Below are 15,716 nucleotides of genomic sequence, written 5' to 3'. Positions count from 1 at the left end.
CAATAATTAAAATTAACTTGAACAATTGTAGCCAGAAAACATACAGGAGTTTATATTTAGTAATTGATATTTATATAAATAAATAATAAAATAATTTTTACAAAAATATATTTCCATTTACTGTTATCAATTTCTACATTTAACATTCGAGTTATAAAATTAAAATTAAAATTCACGAGAATATCTAGCTCAATAATATTTTTTTCTCTAATAATTTTCACCGTTTTTAACCTGAACCATAAATATTGTTTGATAGACATTTTGCTAATAAATATTTACCGTACCGCGTACCTGATGAACCTCGACTTAATCCAACATCGTACCAATATGAATTTTCGGTGCGAAAAAAAAAAAAAAAAATTTATATTTATTCATTTTACACTTTTAAAAATTTTTCTTTAACTTCAAAATTTATTTCTCATTAATTAATTTTGATATTACAGAAGATAACAAATGATTTTTTCCATATTTTACTGTAAAGTCAGGAACAATTTTTTTTTTTATTAAAAATCAATGGAACAGTGTAAAGTATGAATGTTTGGAATTTTAAAATTAACATTAAGAAAAATTTCAATGTGAACAAACAATATTCTTTTACAATAAATTTTTGAATTTTCGTTTATTAATATTAATAAGAATATGTTATTCAAAATACCTTCGTTTTGATACAGCATGAATGTTTCTATTTCTAGCCACTTGTATTTCTGCAGGTGTACTATTAAAATCATCACTATTTAATCTTGAATGAAGAATATTTGGATGTTTACTGAAAAGAAAAAAAAAATTGACAGAATTTTATTGTAATAAAAATTAGAGCTAGAAAAAATTAGGAAGAAAAAAATTAGAGTTAGAAAAAATCATTGTATTGTAATTAAACTATTAGAAAACTTACAGCGTAACAGACATCGAAGTTACTGAAGTAGAAATTGCCATTATACCTAAAATCAATAGAAGTAACCATCCGAATACTGATTGCTTGAACATTGTTGTATTAATTTTCCTATGCAACTCTTTGTTAAAAACAAGGAATATTTTCAATGCTTTTATTAGATTCTAAAATCTAATTTATATAATATTATTTCATTAAATTTATATTAAATAACATAGTGCAAATATCAACCACAGAATTGACAAAAAACATGTACTGTATTAAAATGCTAAAAACTTTTCACAAATTATTCAAACTTGTTGTAAAATATTTTGACTTTAAAATGATATAATTTGTGTAATTGTTTGTTATGAATAATAACATGAAGCAGTTTTTAAAACTTTGTAAAAGTAAACTGATAGCTACAACAAAAATCTCTTTATGTATGTATATATTATATATGAAAGTTCACAGTAATGTCACAATTGTCACTTATTTATTTTACGTTGTTTAATGACGTATTTAAATACATACAGGTGACTCATTTATAACTTTGATATCAAAGCGTTTACCTCAACAATAGATAATTCAATGCCTGCAAGCGATACTTTCGAGTATTATCTAATAAGTCCATTTAACATTTTACATTAAGGAGACGTCATTACAAATTTAAAAATTTTTCTTCAACGTCATTCAAGTTAATCGCCAAAAGAAAAAGTGAACTAAATATCAAATTAGAAAAAATTAAATTCTAAATCTGTGATGATTAATAATATTTTGATTATAAAAATTAGATCTCGAATATTGTAATAATAATAACATTTAATAAATGAAGATTGATTTACTAAAATTTATATTTTGAATTTCAGGTACAGTTACTTCGGTAATTGGGTTTACAGGATGTGTAGGTGCGCTCAGGGAAAATACATGTCTTCTTGCAACGGTAAGCATTTATTCACTCATTAATATATGTATCATATTTCCATATGAATATTTAATTGAAAAGATAATTGGATTTAATAATTATTTCAGTACGCCATATTTTTGGGAACGTTATTACTACTAGAAATGACGATTGGAGTGCTGGGATTCATCTTCAAAGACTGGGTAATTATTAAATATTAATAAACATAATGAAAAAGGTGGTTGTTTGAGTTAGTGACATCGTTAGAAAAATAATTAATTGAATCTTCTTCACTGGTTATTTTAAAGGAAAAAATAAATAAAATAAAGTATGGAACGTATGTTGATTAAAGGACGATTCGGTTAAAATAAAATATATAAAAAGCACAATCAAGTTTAATTTAATGTTGACATATACGTAAGCAAAAATTTCATCGGTGGAAAATTTTCGTATTCACTCTGTGAATACAAGAGCACTCAACGTACGACGATGACAAAATATAATATGAAAATAAAATTATTTGATTAGCATATAAAACAAAATTCTATATTATATTATTATTATTATTATTATTATTATTATTATTACTATTATTGTTGTCATTATTATTTTATTATTGTTAGTATTAAAAATTTTTAATGAAATATTAATAATAATAATAATAATAATAATAATAATATTGATTATTATAACCGATTCTTAATAAAAAATGTAAACTTAAAATTTTTCAGATAAAATCCCAAGCAACAGGAGGCTTTCAAGCGTTTATAATTCACTACAGAGATGATCCTGATCAACAGAATCTTATCGATTGGATTCAAGAAGACTGGGTATGTAAATTCACATTTTATCTTTTAATATTCATCTAAAATTCATCATTTTTCAAGAATATAATGTTTAATTTAAGGTCCTAAATTCTGTGCGCGCGTTCAGACATTCAAATTCAATCTTTGATCGCTTTAAAAACAGTCGTATTAAAATGAATAAATTATCATTTTAAAACTTTAAACAAAAATTTTACAAGTACTTTTTGTTTTGTTATTTTTTCTTTTTCTAATAAAAAATAAATCAAAAGTTTTGAAATTCACCATTTGCTCGTTTGAAACTTGAATAAAGCAACGGAATTCCGACGAAAGAATCAAATTCTAGGACAGTCAAAAAAAGAATTAAAATATATAATTAAAAAAAACGTGGATACAAAAAAAATTTAGTATGCAAATAGTTGAATAAAAATGTAAAATATGCAAAGAAGAGAACAGAATAGAATAAAATAACAATGAAAAAACGTAAAAAGCATAAACGCAGCTGGTAGACGCAGGATTCGATTCGAGCAATCAATAGCTGTCCGCAGAATCTCGGTCCAGGAAATTTGAATAGCAACCAAGAGAAAGCCATTGATGTTGTGCTATCAGTATGGTACCATGTATATCATCTTTCTCGACAGTATACTATTGGTTCTCTTGTGCACTCTCTCTAGGTCATTGTCTCCCTTTGCTAGATCTCAGTAGCATGCAAGCACGTTTGAACCCCATTAATGGAATGCTTCCGTAACAGCTATTCCGAGAGAGATTATGTACATTTAATTGAAATAAATTCCTTCATTAACATATATATGTGTCTATAGTTATTATCTATCTTTGTACCCACTAAATTGTATGTTTAATAAATTATTCATATCCAACTATTACATCTTATCTTATTTATATCAAAATTGTGCATTCGAGGAAAAATTATTCAATTTTTAATTGGCAAAAAATTATACTATTGTTAATGATTCACTTCTACACGGAAAGAACAAGATGACACTGAATATCATCCCAGATTATACTCAGTGATATCTGTGGTGAAAAAAAAATTAGATAGTAACTAGTATAATCCAGATTATACTGAGTGATATCTAGATTATACTGAGTAATATCTAGATTATACTCATTATAATCTGGATTATACTGATTATAATCTGGGATGATATCCAGTGTCATCTTGTTCTTTCTGTGTTCACTAAAGAAAAAAAAAATAAACTTGGCTCAAGAACAATGTTCTTGACCTGAAAAATTTTTTTTGGTTTAAATAAATTTTACTTTACTTGAGAATTTTTCTCTTGCATCAAATTAATTTTTTTTTTCACCGTTAAATCACTTGTTTTAATGACTATTGTTTACAAAGATATTTAATATGTTATCATCATAATGATGGACAATTTTTTATCCAATTGTAAAAAAAATAATTTATATAAAATAAAAAATAAGAAACAACTGCATGAAGAAATTTGATAATTGTGAACGGGAAGAATAACAAACAAATAATAATAATAAAAAATATTTTAGCTTCAATGCTGCGGTATCGAAGGACCGAAGGACTGGGATCGCAACAACTATTTCAACTGCTCCTCGAGTGAGATTGGATCGAGTGAAGCCTGCGGCGTGCCTTTCAGTTGTTGCAAGCGGGAGCCCAACGTGAGAAGTGTAAATCATAATTTGATTACTATACCACTCGTCAAATGCTCATTCATGTCCTCGTTTTCAATCATCATTCTCACTATATACACTATATACTCACTACTCGGCATTCTCACTCACGCATGACAACTTCTGATATTTGTTGTACATGTTTCATTTGCCAAGCATTCATCAATTCATATCGATTTTACATGATTTAGTACCATTCAATTTACGTTAAATCATCCGACAATATAATTATACTCAACATTTGAATTTACCCACTGCAATAACACAAACCCATTGACAGCCTTTAATTATTCATCAGTCTCATTGATTTATGCATTTATTTATTTTTACAGGAGATCACCAAAAATAAACAGTGTGGATACAACGTCAGAAAGCCTGGAAATGTAAGCTTTTTTTATTATTTAGTTTATTCAATAAGGATTTCTTTTTTTTTAATACTGAATTTGAAAGAAAGTTAATTATTTACAAGTGGGGTTAAAAATTAACATTTTTTTTTATTCTGCTTGTTTTTACGGCGCATTTATAATTAAAAATGTCATAAAAAAATTGAATATTTTTAAAATTTGCTAAAATTGTGATAATCAATTTTTTTTTTTAACTGTTCATTTTTTTATGTATTTTTCAAAAAAAAAATATAATGAAATAGAAATTTTATTCAAAAAAATGAAAATTAAAATAGAAGACCCCACTTGTAAATAATTACCGAAAAAAATATTTAAGATAATAATAAAATTAATTTTTTTAATCAAATTTTTTTTTTTAAAGTTAAATGAAAAATTTTTGCGAATTTCAATTTTTCATTTTTAATTAAATGAGAAAAAAAGACATTTTTTTATTGTTTTTTTTTTCCCATAAAAATAAGTTATTAATTGTCTTTAAAGCGAATATTCATTTGAAATTTCCTATAAAATTGAAACCATTACAATGACCAATAAAAAAAAATTAAAATTAATGAACTTGCATACAAAATAAAAGTACAAAAAAAAAGCAATTTATCTTGATACGAACAAAATTCTTACTCTAATTTTAATTCTCATTCCGTCCCTGTCTCAGTCCTCGGAAACTAGAACTCGATGGTGGCTGTTTGTCTGTAAAGATTTCGGGTTTTATAATTGTTTGGTACGTGATGTAAAGCGCGATAAGACAAGTTAAATGCCGAGTTCTACGACCTGGGTGATTAAAACGTCTACCGTGGAGTATAAACGATTGCGATTAATTAATAATATACTTAATTAAATAATAAAATTGCCCTTTACTTCCTTAACTTGCTCGTTAGTAGCCCGTCGAGATTTATTTTTATTTTATGTAGGTAACCGCGCATAAAAGACGAAGTTGCGATACTCGGATAACTAGCCAGAGAAAATTTTATTTGTTAAACAAATAATTAACATCTTATGAATATTTAAATTAATGAGCTTTAAACGCTAAGCGTTTAACTTAAATATTAAGTAATATTTGATTATTTCACTTGGTTGGAAATGCAGCCCGGAGAGAGGAGTATATTTGAGCGTGGATGCTTGAGGGCAGGCGAAGAATGGCTAGAATTAAATCTCGTCCCTGTAGCTGGCACTATTGTGAGCACGATGGTGCTTCAGGTATTTTATACACCTAATTACTTTTATTTTAAAACTACGCAAAATTTTTTATTGTATTCATGTGTAACTTGTTTGCCGTTGCATTGTTTTGTAGTGGAAATTTTTTTATTACATTCATTTTTTTTTAAGCTGGCATGAACTTTCTTTGTTGCGTAGGTGTTTTTATAATTTTTTTTTATTTTGTAGATATTTTTATAATGAAAGCAGTAAAGTTCTTATCATAGTTCTAATTATTATTATTATTAAATTTTTATTAAAAGATATCTTTCATTTGAATGTAATTTTAATTTTTTACTCAAAGAAATTACACAACAGTCGCAGAAAATTTGGTAAAAGTATTAATTTTTTATTAAAAAATTTTTAAAGTTAAAAAAAGGGAAAATAATTATAATTATAATTTTAAATATAAATAATTACCAATAAAAGTACCAGGTAATAAAATTAACTAATAACAGCAATTTTTATCAAAAATAGTTATTAAAAAAAACTCTACTTTGCGTATTGTATTAAACTGAAAAAAAAATCGTTTCTGTCAAAAAAAGTTCGGATTTTCAAATGAATATTAATGAAAAATATATATATATATAATTATAAAAATCCCACTTCAAAAAAAAAATCAAATTTTCAAATAAATCTCAAATTTTGAAAAAACTCAGATTTTCAAAAAAAAAATGACACCGTACTTAGTTCTTCCGCCTTTTAAACTTCCTTCCTTCAACTCAAAAAAAAAAAATTGTTATCCAGAAAAGAATTTTTTGGTTCAAAAATTTATCAAAATAAACTATTTAAATTTAATTTTTTTTCCAAAAAATATGAATCAATTTCTGCCTTCCGAATCAGAAAATATATTTTTAATATTAATCAATAATATAAAAAAAATCAATCAATTTTTTCTCAACAGTAATATTTTTTCTCTTATAAAAAAAAAAAAATTCTCATATTAGAAAAATAAATAAAACTCGTTTTCCGTTAAAGCCATCCCTCACAAAACTCATCACAATCAAATTTCCCGCATCACCTCCTCCAAGCGCCCACAACTTATCCCCTTAGTCCCAAAATTTATCGACAGGAAAAATCGCGGGCCATAAAAAACAAAATTTTTCCAATCGAGAGCCCCGTAAAATGAAACAAATCGTTAATTAATGACCACTGGAGCAGCCACTCGTAAGTGACAGCCATAAAAACATCCTTTGAAAAAAAAAAAAAAAAAAGAGTCATCAATAATCAATAACCGATGATCCCAGTATATCCGATGTGGTCTGAAGAAACGTGGAACTATATAACAACAATAACTCCAGTGACAATAAATATTGTCGCGAAAGTAGCATTATATCTATCTATCGGTTTCCCAACCCGGCATTCACCCGCGCCACCGGTTTTATATTAGGTATAAAAGCAAAACCATGAAAGCCGATAATGTTTCCGGTGTTACGATTGAAATACCAGGCTACTCCTCGTTGTAAGTAAAACTATAAACATATGCCATAAATATACATACACACAACATATATATACATTAGTAAACACAGAAATAGGCAAACGATAGAAGCAACGACAGAAAATATCGCGTTTATTTCAGCTTAATATGCAATCCAATATTTTTTTCCTCCACTTGTTTTTCATGCATTATTATTATTATTATTATTATTATTATAACTATGCAATCGCGACATAAATTAAAAGTCAGTACACTAGAGGATGCACGGTAGCGTCTCGTTGAATAGCGCGACTGAGGACTGAGCTAATACAACTTTTGTAAATACATTGTTTGCTGAATAATAATATACATAATAATTTTTTTTTATTTCATTTTTTTTTTTTAACTCCACTCCTCTCATCTATTTTATTCAGCATTTTGCTCTTTACTTTAACTCTGTACTCTGTACTCTGTACTCTGTGCGCGGCTTTGTATTCTTATGTTCGGGGATGTAATAAAAAATGTTTAAAAACCCGAGATAAAAAATCCTTACAGCCAGTTTAGCATCCCACCCTCAATGTTAATGCTTTAGAATTCACAGTAGTCATACACCGAGCCACGACTGTGTCATCAGCAAACAAAAATAAAGATAAATGGTTAATTGCTAATAAAATAAAAATAAAAATAAAAAATAAGTAATGTTGTATGGTAAGCATAAGCATTATTGTCTACGACTAGACCACTGTTTATTTTACAGACTTCTGACGTTTCTATTTACGAAAAGGGATGCATACAAGCCGGCGAGGAGTGGATGGAGAAAAATTTACTCGTTATTGCTACCACCGCAATTATTACTGCTTTTGCTCAGGTATTTTTTACTCATTTTTTTAGTTCTGTTATTGATGGGCACTTTTTCCGGCTCAAGGTAAGATTAAGAGGGCTTTATTTGTGCAAAAGCAAGCTTGATTTTGTTGCTTCGTAACCATTATTACGGAAGCTTTATGCTACTTGGTGCATGTTATAGTTATGGAGGTTGTGATTTATAGGGTAGTTTGTTGAACTGATTGTTGGAGCGTAAGAAATAAATGAAAGTGTTTTTCTGATTTTTTAGAGGGTGAATTATTGAATGCAAAGGGTTTTTTATTTAAATCAGCGGCTTAGGTTAAAATTTTTTTTATATACTGAGAATAAAAAAATTATAATCAAAAAAATTCCTTGATTAAAAAATTTGTTAAACTGAACAATTTAACAAACTAATTTTTTAACGAAATTTATCAAAAAGTGCTACTTGTAAAATAAAAAAAATAGTGATACATTTTTTTTTAATATTAAAATTTATGTGTTACATCAAACTAATAAAAAAGATTATATTAATTTTGAAAACTCCAAATACGTATTTTGAAATTTTTGAATGAAAAAATCCAAAAGTGCACGACTCATAATGATTATTTAATGCGCACGCGCCCCTATTAGTGGGATAAATTTATAGATATACATTCATTTGGTTTTTTTTATAAAATAAAAAAATTAAAAAAAAATTATTTTTTTTTTATTTTTAACAAAACATGAATAAAAAAATTTTTATTTTTGATTAATTTCTCGTCAACTTCCTATTGAATTAATTTTTAATTTACATTGAATTAAAGTCATTACAAACTTTATCGATTGCGTTATTCAATGTTATTTAAATTGGCCAATTATTTTCCGAGATAACAACACAAGTTTCATAGTGAGTAATTACGAATATTAAATTCAAAAAACTTATTAAACTTTAATACTGATAACAATTACGTTTATTAAAATTACTACACTGAAAAAAAAAAAAAAAAAATTAGCTTAAGTGAAAAAAAAAATTTTAATCAACATAAATTTCCTTTAAAAAGATCAAAATAATTTTTTTTCTCTTGAATTATATTTTTTTCAATATTTACAGATACTGAAAAAAATTTTTTTTGGTCTAAATAAATTTTACTTAGTTCAAAATTTTTTTTTTAAATCAAATAAATTTTTTTTACTCCCCTATTTTGTGGGTATAATTTTTTATTTTTATTTATTTACTTAAAAATTTTCTGAAAATTTCCCTTCTAAAAAATCAAAAATTGATTGATTTAATATTACACATAAATAAGAAAAAAATAATAATAATATTTTTAATTATTTTTTCCAGATATTGGGAATATGTTTTGCGCAAAATCTACGCGCTGACATATTTGCACAAAAAGCAAAGTGGCACTGACAATCAAGAGCCCCCACGGCAGTCTAGCATCTCATACTCCTGGGTGTTGATCGATCGCGTTGAATAAACTTCGTCATGTATAACTATATATTCACAAACATAAATATATATAAATATATACATATATGTGGTGCGTGGTATAAAGTCGCTATTGCTACTACTATTGCTGCTATTACTTCAAATATATAAAATACATTCATATATATATATATACAATATACATCATAGCTACTTGAAAAATCTACCACAAGTAAACATCTTTATTTGTCAACTGCACTTGTCACCAAATCAACTTTCAGCTAAAAGCCAACCTCTTTTTCCTTCAAATAAAACTCCCAAACTTTTTCATTTTACTTTATTGATCAAATAATTAACTGACTTTTTCCGTCCAACAATTCAGATTTGTAATTAACAAAAAATATTATTGGTGTTATTGTCAATAAAGTAATTACTTTCTTACTTAATAAATTACACGGTCATTTTTTGAATGAATTTTACGGGACTAAGTATGTAAAATTCAAAAATTATTTGATCAATAATTAAATAAAAAAAATTTTTTTTAAGTTTCAAAATTTTTTATTTTATTTTTTAATTTTTTACCGGTAAATTTTTTTTCTGAATTTTTTGATAAAACGAGAAAAAATTTATATAAAAGAATTTTTGAATCTAAAAAGTAGAAAAATTCAATAATTTTACAGATTTTTTTAATCTCAATAATTTAAGAAAATTATTAAAATTTTAATTAAATTTTGAGAACTTAAAAATATTTTTTGCATCACATTCAAGATTTAAAAAATTGAATTTAAGTGTAAAATAAAAACAAGTGTACCGACAAACAGAGATGTTTCAATGAACTTTTGATCAACGCGATGTCGTGGGGGCGCAACGAGTTTTTTTCCGGCCGATCTCGTTGCATTTTTGTCCTATTATTTCGCTATGCGAATAGGCCATTAATAATTACGATATAATTAATGAGTTAGTTGATAAATAAATAAATAAATAATGAAATAATTTAACAATTAAAAATAATAAGATATTAATTTATTTGATAAGTTAGAGCATCTCGCTAATAACTTTAAAAGACTACCGATTTATCGATTTATATATTAAAAATATATTTAATTGAAAGCGTGATTTTCAATCGGTGCTAAGTAGCATTATCGATTTTATAAAAAATTAAAAATTATAATAACTGTGTTTTTAAATTAAATTAAATATTCTGAAATTAACGAAAAACAATAGACTAATTATCGAAATATCTACAGTCGACATTATTTTATAAATAAATATACCAAGAGATTGTTGACTGCGATTATATTTATAACAAAGGGTCCATTTTAATTATTATTATTATGCATGATTAAAATTTATCATAAATTCGAATCAATTTATAAAAAAACTCTTATTTAAAATATTTTTATTTATTCAATGATTTATGGCAATATATTTAAATTTTTTGAATAATTTATCGTTGGTTCGAATTTATGACAAACTTTAACAATTATTTATTAATTTTTGTGTCGTTTAATCAAAATAAACGTATGCTGCCCTCGAATTATCTCATCGCAAAATAAAAACTCTGGCTTTATTTATTTAAGCACGCGATTTTGAGATAAAGCTATTTTAATTAATGTGTAAATGCGTACGTATAGAGTTAATTGTGTAATAATAAAACGTTAATTGTTATCGACTATATGAATTATTAATAATTACATTAATAAAAAATATATTATATTAATATGGGTTGATAAAATAAATTATCAATTTGAGGAGTAAGTGTGTAGGTAAATGCTTAAAGTAGTTTTGTTATTTATTAAATTGACAATGAGTGAAAACTCAATACTAGTTGTAGATAATACATTACTTTAATGTCTTAATCAAAGTCATTATACACATAAGATATAGAAAACTCTACCGTGATCTAATTACTGCGAATAAAAGTGAAGTAAAGATAAGAAATTACATTGATTTTTCCGTGGAAAATTGTTCTAAAAAATTATCTTTAAATTCTATTTATTTAAAAGTTTACTTTACTGATTTTGTTTTAGGATAATTTATAGAGATGGCAGTAGTACGCCGACTTTATAACTTAAAACTATACTTAAAAATGACGTTTTTGAAGTAAAATTTTTTTATTTTGTTGTAAATTTCAAATTACGCACGGTAAAAAGGGGAAAAATTAGTTTTTAGTGTAAAAAAATAGGTTCCTTGTAGAAAAAATTGCAATCATTACATTTTACATTGCAATAATTGAAACTATGGATTGTAATAAAACAATGACAATTGAAAATACCAAATTTTACAATTTCAAATGTATTTTTAGTAGCGAGAAACTTGAAATTAGAAGTTACTTATTTTTTTTATTGAAAAATTAATAGTTTCTAATTTCTATTAGTTCTAGATGCATTTTTTCATTTTATGAAAATAGACATTAGGGTGTGTCAAAATTCAATTTCCGTGAAGAACCTTTTAAAATTGGAATTTTGAGTTCCGCTTTTAGCAGGAGCTGTGTTTAGGCATTTCCCAAGATATTTTGGGGTGAAACGATTTACTTGATTGTCATAGAATTTTTAACAGGAGATTTAGTTGGGCACTTCCTGCCAAAATTTGAAATTTCAACGGAAATACCCAAACTAAACTCCTGTTTAAAAATTCTATGAAAATCAAATAAATCGTTTCACCCCAAAATATCTTAGGAAATGCCCAAACACAGCTCCTGCCAAAAACGGAACTCAAAATTCTAATTTTAAAAGGTTCTTCATCAAAATTGAATTTTGACACACCCTAATAGACATATTCTTTGGAATATTAAAAGAGAAACTTGGCTGATATTTAAAATTGTAATAAATTTATAATTTTTTAATTTTTCTTCTTTCCGTGTGGAAAAACCTTCAATAAATTATAATATTTAAAAATTTATCCTTAAATTCTCAGTAATAAATTTTTAACAAAATCCACATGAAGGTTAATAAAATAATTATAAAAATTTTTCATCTTCATTTCAATTTTCCGTCTAAAAAACGTGATTTTATATTGTATTACATTAAGAAACTTGATTAAATTTTTAATTAAAAATTTAATAAAGTCTACATTCCAGAGAATCAGTTGTGAAGGCTGTGTTTTCTAACTTGAATTGAATATAATAATTAATAAATAACAATAAATAAAAAAATTAAATTAATTACCATTAATTACTAGATAAGCAAAGCATCAAATTAGCCATTGAGTTTGTTTGATATTATTTAGTTATTTAGTATATTTAATATGCCTGATCCGATATTCCTTGATGTATTTTATTAATATATGTATTATTATAATTATTTAATGAATATACGGGTCATGTTTATTAAAATGAGTTTACTTTAAAAAAAAAAGCAATGAATTAATAATCAACTTTTTTAAAGTTTGCCCATTTTGCTGCCTCATAATTATTTTAAATATAAATCAGTCTTCGTATACAATAATATAATGCTAAATTACTGCCACCGATATACATATACATATATAATAAAAAAAAAAAATAAATAAATATATATATAAAAGAAAATTAATAATTATGTACATTGAAATGTAAATGCCATGATTTAATTAATAACGTGTGAGTGATTAAATGGGTGCTTATGTATAAATAATTTAACTTTGATATTTAAATTGTCATTGTGTGCTTGTGAGAAAAATTATTTTTATTTTTATTAAAAAAAAAGTACATCATAAAACACTTTTTTTTCTATCCTTTGTGTTTCTTCTTCATTTTGAAAGTACTTTTAATGTTACTGAAGAAAACTTGAAACAAAAGAGCGGGAAAAACAATGTTGATTTAATTAATTAGTCTGATTTAAAAAAAAAAAACTTCCAGAATCAATAACAAAAATTTTTTTCTTAATTATAAATTAATAAATTACTTTTAAATCAAATCTAAGCCCCTATTTTTTAGATCAGCTAGTGATTGCAGCGGCGCTAAAATTAAAAAAGGCGGTAAATTTGAATGGTTCTTTGAAATTACGAACTATAGTCACTAAAAAAGGAAACAATTATGGCATTTTGTATTTTTGATGATTGAATAAAATTATAAAAAGTGTAAGAAGGAGTAATAATGTTTAAAAAAATTGTAAATACTGTATATTTATTTGTAAAGATAATAATTAACAATGTATTGCTTGACCAACTAAATTGTAACATAAATAATTGTTGGGTATTGTATGATATTGCTTTTGAAAAATTTGAGCTGCAATTATCTTTCGCGTATTGATCAATCATATATTTATATATAAATATAATATTGATAATGATAATGATAATGGTAATAATAACAATAACAGTGGAATAGAATTTCGAATTTGAGGAAATGGAAACAATTATAATTATTTATTAATTATTATTATGAGTTATGTTAATTTTGGATTTATTTAAATGTTTATAAATATTGATTTTATATACAAACGATTTTACTCTTACCATCAATATTCGTTAATACGCACATTGTATTTTGTGGTATATATATAAATATATATATACGAGCGTGTATTTATTTTTAAATAAAATAAGTCGATGAATCGAGGATTTAAAGTGACAATTTAGTAAATTAATCTACGAAAAATATATTTTATTTATAAATACTATGGATGACTTTAAAATAATTGAGCGAAATACATACTGATCTGGTCTGTTGTAAATTGAATGAATCTTTAAGGATAAATTGTACATAAAAATAATTGTTTTAACTTTAGCTCATAAGTTTCAAATGTACTGTTTTTATCAACTAAATGAATTATTGTGTATTTATACTGAAATAAATAATAACAATATTAGAATGGTAAATTTTTATGCTCTTCATTAAATATTTCTTCAATTTTTAATCCTAAAATTTAATTTCTTCGCTTAAATAAAACTATATAATAACAATTTCTTATTATGTGTTATATCTTTCAAATCTTTTTATTGTTTATTTTATAAATAAAATTTTATTTTTATCTTTTTATTTTGATTTATCGAGCACTGATGACAATACACAAATTAAATAAAATTATTCCATTTTTCAATTTCCAAAATAAGATTTTTTTTAATTTATATAATTTTCATCTATAATCGATAAGACTAGAGTTGATGTTAATTTTAAATTCCAACAATAATCTTTAGCCGATTTATCTAATACTAGCTAAAAATCTCTAATAAAACTAAAAAATACGCTTTTTGCAGAGAACCAAACTAAAAATTAAAAAATAATTCTGATTTAAGAATAGTGTAAATAATTTTAATAAACATACAGGGAAAGAATAAGATGACATTGGGTATCATCCCAGATTATACTGCGTGATATCTGGATTATACCTATTGTAATCTGGATTATACTAGCTACTATCTGAAATTTTTTTAGTCAGTATAATCTAGAATGATATCCAGTGTCATCTTGTTCTTTCCGTGTAAATTAATAATAGTGTAAATAAGAAAAAAATGTATTTTTTTTTTAAAAGCGTAGGGTGCTTTTTAATAAATCCTTTTTTTTTTTTTTTTATTATTATTTACATTATTATTAATTTATATTTATCAAAATTTTTTACACTATTCGTAATCAGATTTATTTTCTATTTATTTAATTTGGTTTTCTATAAAAAGCGTGTTTTTAATTTTTTTTTTTCAAACTATTATTTATTGGTGTTTTATATCAATAACAATCGGAGATTGAATCAATCAAATTCATAGATTGCTATCAGAATCAGAGAAGCAAATTACCAATCTATCATCGTCACTACTGTCTGTTGACTCGTCATTTATTTCCAAATAACTTGATAGGTTTGAATCTCTACTACGTTGAACATTCAGTTGCTCACTTTGATTGCCCCGCGATGTACTTAGTTGATCGTACGCCCAAGTGTCTCTTGAAGAACTTGCCGGAGTAGTAGTAACATTTCCAGATTCAGTGTTTGGTAGGATCGAAATTTCTATAGTAGGAGCAATCTCTGATTGATCATTCCTGGCCTTTTTAGCAGCAGGTTGATTTATACTTTTGGAGCTAAGTTGAGTTTGTGATAAATTTTTGAAATTTCTGACTGAATCCAAGACTTCGTCTTTGTACAACTCGGTCGCTAGTATCCACTGCAGCATAATTTTGTTAGAATAATCAGCACAAATGTTCTTATAAGGGTTGGGATGTGAATGATCTTTGCAATTAGATTCAGGCGACGTATTGATTTTTTGTGCAGGATTGTAACCGTATTCAGATAGACAAAT

The 15,716-nt window shown here is 25.2% G+C and overlaps 1 protein-coding gene across 2 annotated transcripts in view; it reads left to right on the top strand.

The window, feature by feature from the left end:
- The window catches only part of Tsp26a (Tetraspanin 26A), a 90,644-nt gene extending 76,361 nt beyond the window's left edge, over nt 1-14,283 (top strand). Inside the window, exons 3-9 of one of the 2 annotated variants that reach the window (XM_074260151.1) lie at nt 1,738-1,811; nt 1,901-1,975; nt 2,504-2,602; nt 4,100-4,228; nt 4,573-4,623; nt 8,010-8,120; nt 9,420-14,283. In XM_074260151.1, the coding sequence (XP_074116252.1) occupies nt 1,738-1,811; nt 1,901-1,975; nt 2,504-2,602; nt 4,100-4,228; nt 4,573-4,623; nt 8,010-8,120; nt 9,420-9,488 (608 nt within the window). In that variant the 3' untranslated portion in view covers nt 9,489-14,283. Of the gene's footprint in view, nt 1-1,737; nt 1,812-1,900; nt 1,976-2,503; nt 2,603-4,099; nt 4,238-4,572; nt 4,624-8,009; nt 8,121-9,419 lie in introns of both variants that reach the window. The other variant, XM_074260150.1, reaches the window with a different exon arrangement.
- Nucleotides 14,284-15,716: the final 1,433 nt, after the last annotated feature.

Source organism: Cotesia typhae, unplaced genomic scaffold (assembly GCF_013202065.1).
Source record: "Cotesia typhae breed Kobodo isofemale line unplaced genomic scaffold, CoteBio_Ctyphae contig_22, whole genome shotgun sequence".
Lineage (NCBI taxonomy): Eukaryota > Metazoa > Arthropoda > Insecta > Hymenoptera > Braconidae > Cotesia > Cotesia typhae.
This window is presented reverse-complemented; position numbering and strand designations above follow the sequence as displayed.